Raw genomic sequence first — 10,946 nt, forward strand, 5'->3', positions numbered from 1 at the left:
TCTAGTAACTGACTCTCTGGATTAACAAACACTCTCCATTCCCTCTATTAAATATTCAGACTGGACCATGTGAACTGAATAGTGCCAGTGCACAATCCTGCCCTTCCCTGTTGAGTTGCTTGCCAAGTTAACTGTCCTTCTTCACAAGCTTTTTTATACCACCTGTTGGTATTGTCATGAATTAAATATTACAAAAACTAATGGAATAATAATTATTAGGACGAAGGTCTTAAAGAAATCTAGTCCCACTCTCTCATTTACAAATGAGAAAACTGAGGTCCAAAGAGGGTGCTCACCATCATACAAATAGTTAAGGGTGGTAGATCTGGGACTAAAATCAATTGTATGAAATTCTATTCCAGAAATCATGCTGTCTCTTTCCGCATTGACAGTCTCAAACATATATCATCCTGCTTTAATTTAAATTGTACTGTGAGGGACTTCCCTGGCGGTCCAGTGGTTAAGACTCTGTGCTTCCAATGCAGGGGGCACAGTTTCGATCCCTGGTTGGGGAACTAAGATCCCACACGTCGCGAGGCACAGCCAAAAAACTAAAAAAATTAAAAAAAATTTAATTAAAAAAATAAAAATAAATTGTACTGTGAAATATTCCATTAATCAGATTCTTCAGCCAAGTATTCAGACCTCTAGGCCCCATTATTCATTCTGTAGGTGGTTGTGAGATGTGTGTAAGCATGTAATGGTCATTAGCTACTTTTTCATCTGCTCTACATCCCTTCCCCTTGGGAAATGCCCCTCCCTCTCCCTATGCAATAATGGTAGGGTTGTTATTTTCCCTGCCACAGGGTGGGCTCATGACGCAGGCCAAAGTGCACTAGTCTCCTAGACACAGCAGTTGGTGCAAACTTCGCCTCTTAGAGTTCTTTGGAGGAAATGATTTGGGTGTTGGGGAAAAGGGTTATTTCTTCTGGATCACTAGCTGGGTGGATGATGAAGTTGCCAACAGCTATCTTTGCCATCAGGTAATGAGACACAACAAAGAGAAAAATATTACGGAATATCCACAGCCTCTATTGATATTGATCCATAGACTCTCAGACCTCATATGATTAAAGTGGGCACTAGACTCAAAAGTCAGCAATTTTCCATGTTGAGGCAGGAGATAGATGGGCCCCAGGGTGAGCAGCCAGAGTTCATCCCCTGTGGACAGATACTCCAAAATAGCAGGAGGGAGAAGAGCTAAGCCCTGCCCAGATAAGAGATAAAAGACCACATATTCCTCATTCTTGAAGTCAAGGAGACCTTCTCCACTACACACGCCCAGAAAGGCTCCCTGAAGGTCAAAAAGGGAGGGGGTGCTACCCCATAGTAAGTGATGCCATCCTACCCATACACCTCTTCGCTGGAATCCATCTTGGCTAAGAGATGCACGCACACACACATGGGAGGACCCTGAGATATACCGATATGGACTCAGAACCAGACAAAGCAAGATGATTGGCCAAAGGAAACCCAGAAGAAATGCCCCATAAAAGTGATTCAAACTACCACGAGGACACAACTCTCTCTCTGAGCTCGCCCATGTGTCTATCCACAGGTACTCTTTTCCTCCTAATAAACACTTGTTTCACTACTTTCCATCTCTATGTGGAAATTCACTTCTACAACAGCTGATGGACCAGGGCCTTGTCACTGGCCACTGGTCCCTTGTGGTCTAGTGGCTAAGATTCAGCACTCTCACTGCCACGGCCCAACCTCAGTCTCCGGCCATGAACCAAAATCCTGCTTCAAGCCACTGCAGGCTGAGGCCACCCAAGAGCAATGTGACCTAGTATCAAATGATGAACTAGGACAACCAGGTTTTCTCTCAAAAATGTTAATTATAAAACATAGAAAATATTGAACAGTTAAGGTGAAGGGCCATGAGATAGCACTGGAGCCCTAGTGGAAAGAGAATTGTGAGGGAGAAAACAAGGAGACATAGCAGATGTCATGAAGATGTCACGTAAGAGAGAGAAAAAGAATTGCATATCTTTAGCATTGTTTAGATTCCTCACAGTTTTCCAGTTGGATGCTAACAAGATGCAAATGGTCCATTCATTTAAAACATATTTACTAAGAGCCTGCAAATGTTTAAAATACATGGAAGATTCGATTATTATAGAAAAATATTCACTTTCTCCCCTGCTCCCTCAAAGAAAAAAACATACTTCTCTGCCTCCTAACTTTAGGCTTGGCTAAGTATCTTACTTTGGCCAACAGGATATTAGTAGGTGCTTAAAATGTGTTTCAGTGGTTGCGTTTGCTCTCTTATACCTCTGTCGTCACTACGAGAACATGTCAGCCCAGAATTAGAGGCATGTGGACCAAGCATGCAGCATAGAGCCACTCAGCTGATCACAGCCTATGTCAGTCAACTCCCAGGTGGCCCACAAACAGAATAAATGCTCACTGTTGAATGCAGTTGTGACAGTGTAGTTATTTGTTACTCACTGATACAATACACTGAGGATGAGATGCTGTGGGCCACTTAAAGACTGTCCCTTACTCAGCCTTTCCACAATATGTAACAGTATCTACTAAAAATCAACTAGCGAGAGCCGGTGCAGGAGATGGAGATTAATAAAATATCACCTTTTCCCAGGAAGAACTCCTATTGTAGTGAGAAAGTTGGACTCTGATCAAATGATCATAAAATAATGTGATATGAGGTTCACCCATATAGTGAGCTGAAGGTCTAACTCAGCCAGAGGAGTCAGCAGAGCCTTCACGTAGGAGGAGATTGAAATAGAGGTCTGAAGGATAACAGTCATTCATCAAGTAGAGAAGTAGAAAGACTCTAAACAGCGGGCACATGTATACCAAAACATTAAACTTCAAAGCATGTGAGGAGTTCAAGTGTCAGCCATAGCTGAAACTTATCCTTATTCTAATGTACACAACAATTCAGAATGAATATAAGAGATGGTCAACTAGAATTTTTACTAGGAATTACTGAAGTCGTCACGATAAGATTTGATTGATCATTTTAAGGCCCTAATTTACTATTCTGATACTTTAAATTTAGTTGATGTTTATTTCACTATAGAAATTTCCTACAGATAATGATCTATGAGGACTTGCATTTTATTATCCTATAATACCATTTGTAACATTAATTGCAAAACCAGATCATTAATGCCCTGCAAAGGCTTTCAATGCATCAGCAAACAAATGATCTTTGAGTTGTCATGACAGCACTGGAAGGCCACTGTATGAAAAGGTGACTCGATACAATTGCAAACAAAGTAACCGCCAAAATACTAAAAGCACAATCTCAAGTAACCTGGCAATAGCTGGGAAACTCTCCTCGAAATATAAGTCAGAAATGGAAAATGTCCTGTTGAATAAAGTGTTCGGCAGGACATCCCAGGCAGAAGCATAACACTGGGATGTAAACAATAAACAGATTTCACTTCAAGCAGTTTGGAAAGAGCGTCAGTGTCGTCAAATCAGAAAATCTTCAAACCTGCATACGACTGAAGTTACCAGCAACAGTAGCAACTTTTAAGTGCTAAAAGATAACCGCCAGTAAAAAAATCAACACACTTAGACACCGAGAATCTCTCTGATCTCTTCAAACCATAAGATAAACACGTAACTTTCGCGTGAAAGCGAAGCGGGAGGGCGCCGGGGCAGCTCTTGCAACTCCCTTCGCTCTCCGCTCCACGAAAGAAACCGAAGCAACACGTGCAACGTCACTGTCCCAACACAGTCAACCATGCTGATCACCAAGAGAGGGGACAGATTTGGAGCTAGAACCAGGCTAGGAGTTAAGAAGCAAGGGGAAGAAACCAGGGGAAGAAAGTAAAACAGAAGCAGGAACGAACAGTATGGACCGGGGAGCGGCGGTGCCACCGACCCTACTGGCGAGCAAGGAGAAAAGTCCCTCAGATGCAGACTAATGTCTAGAAAGGGATCTTCTCCTTCGAGCTGAGTTTCCCAGGACTCAGCCTCGGCTGCCCCCTCCCTGCCCAATGCCACCTGATACCTCCTTTTGGCGCGACCCTTAGGTGAACCAAGGGGGCGCTTTTCAAGAGGCTCCCAGCAAAACTGTGAGGGAACTCCCAGAGCTGCCAAGGGGAGAGTAGCTGCCTGTCGCTTGCGAGGGGAGTGGCCAAAGGCAAAAGTGAGTCGAGAGGGCTCTACCTTACCTGCCGCAGGAGCTTCCACCGGGCAGCACCCAAGGGCGCCGAGATTGCGGGTCCCTGAGCGGCGCTGCTGCTTGTCCGGCCCTCGCCCGCTGCGCGCTCAGCCTGGCCGGCCCCTGCGTCCGCGACTCGAGACTCCATCCGGCTGGAGCTGGCGAGATACCGCCGCCACAGCTCCCCCCTGCCAGGACCTGCCTACTTCTTCCCTGTCAGGATCTGTGACGCCGGGGTTCCCTCCCACTGCCCTAGCGCGCGCTCTCTCCCCGAATTCCGCATTTCCGGTAGTCGCGTCTCCTTAGCAACCAGGGCAGCGCGGCTCTCGCCACTGCACCATTTTGCTGGTGGCCATCTTGAGTGAGGGCAGACCGGAGAGTGAGGGAACTGTGGCAGACCTAGTGCGACGCCGCCTCCTTTGGTTCCCTTCTCTCCTGTTTCATCTCGAGCTCTGAAGACTAGCAAAGAACCAAAAGGCTTATATCTTTGAGCGTTAATGAACCCAGGAGAAGTAAAAAAAATATTCCTGACCACAATAAAGATGGCGGAATCCACTTAGCGCTCGTGCCAGACGGCGGTTACGTAGACGGCGTGCTGCAAACCAGCTCCGGGCGGTTCTGGGTAGGTTGTCGTTCCGCTAGCTGCAGAACGCAGACTTCGGCTGACCGTGACTGAGGTGGGAGCTGCGCTCCTTCCTGAGAGCATCGGGTTCTCCGGCCTGCCTTCACTCGTTTCGGTGTCTAGAGCGAGACTGACTTTCAGTTTGCGTACGTATGGGGGGCGTAGGCTGGGAGTCTCTTCCCTTCACCCCGTCCTCACCCCCACCCAACCATCCCTCAGTCCCTTGGTCCTAGCTTTTTGACCGATGTCCCTTTACTGCGTGGCACATGGTACCGCTCCCTCTCACACTCGGATGCACAGGGAAAACGAACGGTTTCTCCCAGGAACACCCATTCGTCTACCCTGCCCCTATCCACAGCCTTGCCTACTGTCTTTTCCCAGTGGGTGAAAGATGGATGGATGGAGGCTGCGGGCACGGATGTAGTGGTTTAGGGCTTTTATTTTATTTTATTTTACTTTGTTTTTGCTGGTGTCAACTGCATATCCCCTATACCCACTCCCCCGTTATTTTGCTGCGACATAGAAAGAGGTTAAGAGGGGCAGGGGCGTCGTAGCGATCCGAGCTGTGGTAAAGCTGACGCACTATTGTGTAAATACCTTTGATACCGAGGAGCAATTTGTGGAAGACTTACATGATGACATTCAACAGTGTGCAACATACCTAGATTTTTCCTGCCCTAAAAATAGTAGCCACCGTTTATTGAGTGGTTACTACGTGCCAGACACTTCATTAAGATTTTAACATAAATTGTTTCATTCTTAGAATAACTATTTCATAGAGTAAGTGGGATCATTATCTCTGTTTTGCAGATGATGAAACTAAGCACAGGTGGTAAGTGCAGGAATGAAGACCTGAACCCAGGTTTCTCTGACTTAACTACTTACTAGCTTTACTTACCTTGATAGGTTAATAAGCACCAGCTTCCCAACAGAAAACAGGTGGCGTCACATTTCATGTGTGCCTCCTGAAGTGTTTTTTGTTTTTTTCAACTAAAGAGCTAAACACCTTTTTGACATTAAAGTCCAGTTGTTGTTATGTCCAGATAGACTTATTGCTCTACTATTACTGTTCAGGTGACCTGGGGTAGTTGCTTAAACCTTCCTGAGCCACAGTTTGCTCACCTGTAAAGCCAACATCATAATAGCTACTCTATCAGGTCCCTATGAAGTTTAAATTAAATGAAGTATATAAAAGCATGTGGCACGAAGCAAACACTCAATAAATACTAATCCCTTCTCCTCTACCTTTATTAAGTGATTGGACTTTTCCAGTTTATCCTCCACATACAAACCAAAGATAAGTTATGAATTATGTGAAATCAAAGCCGTTTTGCCTTTAAAAGCCCTCAGAGTTCCTGAGATGCCTCCATTAAGTCTATGTATTTATTTGCAAATTTTTATTTTGTTTTTTTGTTTGTTTTAGTTTGCCCATGTGTGTACCAGAATCAGTGCTGTTTGAGCCTGACAGGATTGACTTTACAAATGAGACATTTATGTCACATCTGCCAAGAAGTGTGATTTAAATTAAACTTTAACTTTTACAAGTTTTCAGATACTTTGAGTTATCAGCTGTCTGCGGTTATTTGTAACTGGAGGGGTACACAGCCCCAAAGGGGAGGGATAAGAACTGCAGATCTTAGATGCTCTAAGAACCCACTACTATATAATCATTCCTATGAAAATCATTCATGTGCTGGCAGCCGCAAAGGGAGCATAAACCAGGGACTTTGATATCATGCAGCAGAAGAGCAAATTATTTCTTCAGCCTTTGAAGTATAGTATTCCTCACCTTGGGAAATGCATGCAGAAACAGCATGTGAATCACTGTAACTTCGCTGATCATTATTACAATAGAATAAAATTGAAAAAATATCACCTAACCAAGTGTCTGCAGAATAAACCCAGGATATCAGAGTTAGCAAGAAACATCCCAAGTCGGAACTTCTCATGTAAGGTATGGACTGTTTAAGTTAACCTATGTGTAGGCCTTTAAGATTAATTTTAATTTAAAAATAAAGAATGGGTTGGATATCAGTTACTAATTTTCTCAGTAATTCTGGTTTGATTTTTTTAAATATTCAGGCTTAATTGTAGTCATATATATACGTATAAAAGAATATATACATATATATTTATAGAGCTCTAATGTAATATATAAAACTGTAGATTTATAAAAAATGATTCACCTTAAGAACTCCTTATTGTGCCTGCCAGTGCAATTCAAAGTATAATTTGGCTTTCTAAAATTCCTAGACTAACATAATAGCTCTTAATAAAAATCTAATAATATGCTGATGGTTTTATGAATCCCAAATTAGGAAACTTAAGTAAAGACCATGTAATTGTGTTACTTCTCTGTAAAAAAAAAAAAAACAACGAAAAAGCGATTTGCATTTTATACCACTTGTGTCCTTCAGGAAGATGCTTTCAGACCATTGTACTCTGGCCAGACCCCAAGCTATGGGCATGACCTCAACTTTGAGGACCTGTTGCTCTTGTATGTAGAATGACCACATATCCTGGGTTGCCTCCGGCAGTCTCAGTCTACACATATTTTCCCTATGTTATTATTAATAGTGTCCCCTTTCCTCTCAGAAGTGTCTTGCTTAGGATAGTAAATTATATGTGCATCCTAATTATTTGAGATTAAGCTATTTATGCTGCTCTTTGACACCCCTCCCCTACCTCATACTTGCTATGTTCCTTAGATTCCTTAAATTGTGTTTAGGGGTGATATTCTTGCAATATTTAACGTATTTTGTTATTTTAATATCTTAATTTCTGGTTTTAATCGTTTTGTTACATACTAATATTTTTAGTCTGTTTTGGCTTATTTTTTTATTGTAGTAAAATATAGGTAACAAAATTTTCCACTTTAACCATTTTTAAGTGTATAATTCAGTGGCATTAATTACATCACAGTGTTGTACAACTGTTACAACTATTTGCAAAACCCTGTCCTCACCTGAAAAAAATACCCATTAAGCAAGAACTCCCCACTGCTGCTTTCCTGAGCCCCTGGAAACCTTTAATCTACTTTCTGTCTCTCTGAATTTCCCTATTCTAGATAATTCATATAAGTGGAATTATATAATATCCTTTTGTGTTTGGCTTATTTCACTTAGCATAATGTTTTCAAGGTTCATTCGTATTGTAGCATATCTGGGAAATTTGTTCCTTTTAGTGGCTGAATAATATTCCATTATATGTATATACCACATTTTGTTTATCCATTCATCTGTTGACAGGCACTGAGCAGCTTCATCTGTTTAGAAAAATGATATTTTTAATATTCTCTTCAATTCTTCTGGTTTTTAATTTAATTTTTGCTCTTTTCGTAGCTCATACTTATTTGTTATGGGGAGTTTGGGGGGAGTTTTGCTGTTTGCTTTCAACTTTATCTGTTAGTCCTAGAATTTTAGTCTTTACACTTAAGTCATTCAAATTTTTCTTTTTATAGCATCTTAGTTTAGCACTTTCTGTACTCAAATTTTTTATGTCTTTTATTTCATTTTTATTTCTGTGTGTGTGTATTTGCACACGGGTCCTACTTTAGAAAGATAAACTTTAAAATTTTACCTATTGGACATATTTTAGCATTTAGATCTTTTTACTTTGAATTGTGTTTATAACACTTTGTCATCTTGTACTTTTATCTTAAGTCTTAGTTTATAAATAGTAGGCAGAAATTACCATCAGAGTGACAGCTGTGAGATTAGCTCACACCCTGTGCAGGAGTTGGACTATTTTTTCCCCTCCATTTGTCCCTGAAGCAACTTTTCAGTTCTCTTTCATGGAATCCTGTCACCTGGAAGCTTTAACCTGATTCAGTGACTCCAAGAAAAGGAGCTTTATTAATAATTCTTTCACCTGGTAGTGGTCCTGCTTTCACATGTCATATATCAACCATTCCTTCTGTGAGAAATGATATGTTATAAAAACTGTGGTCTCTGTCCTTTACGATCACTGGGACCTGAGGAAGCTGTGAAGAGACCTGTAGTCAAGAATGCACATTTAAGTAAACATCCAGTCAGTTCCAACTTTGTCCACTCCTATGCGAATAACAAATTAGAAAAAGTAATTAGTGCCTGTAGACAAATTAAAATATATTTACTTAAAGACTTATAAGTTAACTAAAGAGTAAGAGAGGGCAGCCTGTGTAATATCATAGAAATGCCAGAAAGCAAGAGATCTAGCCGTCACTGGTGTGTCTGTGAACTAGTCAGGACTCATCTTTCTGACTGGAAATAGAGAGGGGAGTTTCAACTTGGTGTTCTCTAAAAGTCCTCCAAATGCTAAAATTTCGTGATTTTCTATCTCTACCTTGTTACCTTACCAACAAATTGCCATCTATACATTTGGGACTCTAGTACCAACTCCTGCAGTCAGGCTGTGTGTCAGAAATCCTGGGGAACTTTTTATAAATGCAAGTCCCTGGATGTCACCCCACATGTGCTGGATCAGAATCTCTAATGGCTGAGGCCTAGGGATCTCTTGTTTTGTTTTGTTTTAAGTTCCTCAACTAATTCTGAAATTCTCAGTCTGCCAGTGACAGTGGACCTGCATTTAGGAACTAGACACATTTGTGATCAAATGTTGCTGACCTAAACCTCATTGAATTCATTTAGTTCTGAAGTTCTTACTGGCAGATACTTTGACTTTCCATTTTACATTAGCCACATGGCAAGAGGAACTTATTCCATTACGCTCATGCACCAGCTAGTAATATTCAAAGACTAGCATCAAACCAGATACCACATTTCTTTATCTTTCACATCATCCTATTCTGCTCTGCCTACAAAAATAATTCCTAAAATCTTTGATCATGATAAATTGAATGATATACAAAAGGAAAACCAAGTAAGGAAAAGAAAATGCTTAAACATTTGTTCATTGACTCTCTGCAATATAGATTAGCAGTTCTTACAGTAGTTTCTAAGGTAGATAGGTTGACAGATACCTCCTTCACTGGCACTAGTGATCTATGATTTGTGGGATCACTGGTTCTCACAGGTTCAAAACATCATCAGGAAAATCCAGAAAGAAAAGAAAAATTGTACTCTCACAGTAGTTTTTTTTTTTTTAATAATAGTTCATGAAGTGGGACAGCATTGTAGCTACCACTTCTTTTTTTAATTTAATTTATTTTTTTATACAGCAGGTTCTAATTAGTCATCCATTTTGTACACATCAGTGTATACATGTCAATCCCAATCTCCCAATTCATCACACCACCTCCTCCCACCCCCACCACTTTCCCCCCTTGGTGTCCATACGTTTGTTCTCTACATCTGTGTCTCAATTTCTGCTCTGCAAACCAGTTCATCTGTACCATTTTCTAGGTTCCACATATATGTGTTAATATACAATATTTGTTTTTCTCTTTCTGACTTGTTTCATTGTGTATGACAGTCTCTAGATGTGTCCACGTCTCTACAAATGACGCAATTTCGTTCCTTTATATGGCTGAGTAATATTCCATTGTATATATGTACAACATCTTTATCCATTCATCTTTCAATGGGCATTTAGGTTGTGTCCATGATCCGGCTATTGTAAATAGTGCTGCAGTGAACATTGGGGTGTATGTGTCTTTTTGAATTATGGTTTTCTCTGGGTATATGCCCAGTAGTGGGGTTGCTGGGTCATATGGTAATGCTATTTTTAGTTTTTTAAGGAACCTCCATACTGTTCTCCATAGTAGTTGTATCAATTTACATTCCCACCAACAGTGCAAGAGGGATCCCTTTCTCAACACCCTCTCCAGCATTTGTTGTTTGTAGATTTTCTGATGATACCCATTCTAACCAGTGTGAGGTGATACCTCATTGTAGTTTTGATTTGCATTTCTCTATTAGTGATGTTGTAAAACTTTTCATGTGCTTCTTGGCCATCTGTATGTCTTCTTTGGAGAAATGTCTATTTAGGTCTTCTGCCCATTTTTGATTGGGTTGTTTTTTTAATATTGAGCTGGATGAGCTGTTTATATATTTTGGAGATTAATCCTTTGTCCGTTGATGCATTTGCAAATATTTTCTCCCATTCTGAGGGTTGTCTTTTCGTCTTGTTTATGGTTTCCTTTGCTGTGCGAAAGCTTTGAATTTTCACTAGGTCCCATTTGTTTACTTTTGGTTTTATTTCCATTACTCTAGGAGGTGGATCAAAAAAGACCTTGCTGTG

At 40.9% G+C, this 10,946-nt stretch overlaps 1 protein-coding gene across 4 annotated transcripts in view; it reads left to right on the plus strand.

Moving 5' to 3' along the window:
* The first annotated feature begins 4,544 nt into the window (after positions 1–4,544).
* PREPL (prolyl endopeptidase like) overlaps positions 4,545–10,946 on the plus strand; it is a 54,902-nt gene continuing 48,500 nt past the window's right edge. Inside the window, exons 1-2 of one of the 4 annotated variants that reach the window (XM_027113223.1) lie at positions 4,545–4,912; positions 6,190–6,720. In XM_027113223.1, coding sequence (XP_026969024.1) covers positions 6,502–6,720 — 219 coding nt within the window. In that variant the 5' untranslated portion in view covers positions 4,545–4,912; positions 6,190–6,501. The remainder of the gene's footprint in view (positions 4,913–6,189; positions 6,721–10,946) is intronic. The other 3 variants (XM_027113224.1, XM_027113225.1, XM_027113226.1) reach the window with 3 other exon arrangements.

This window comes from Aethalodelphis obliquidens, unplaced genomic scaffold (assembly GCF_003676395.1).
Source record: "Aethalodelphis obliquidens isolate GAN/ISIS:26980383/991018 unplaced genomic scaffold, ASM367639v1 scaffold12, whole genome shotgun sequence".
NCBI lineage: Eukaryota > Metazoa > Chordata > Mammalia > Artiodactyla > Delphinidae > Aethalodelphis > Aethalodelphis obliquidens.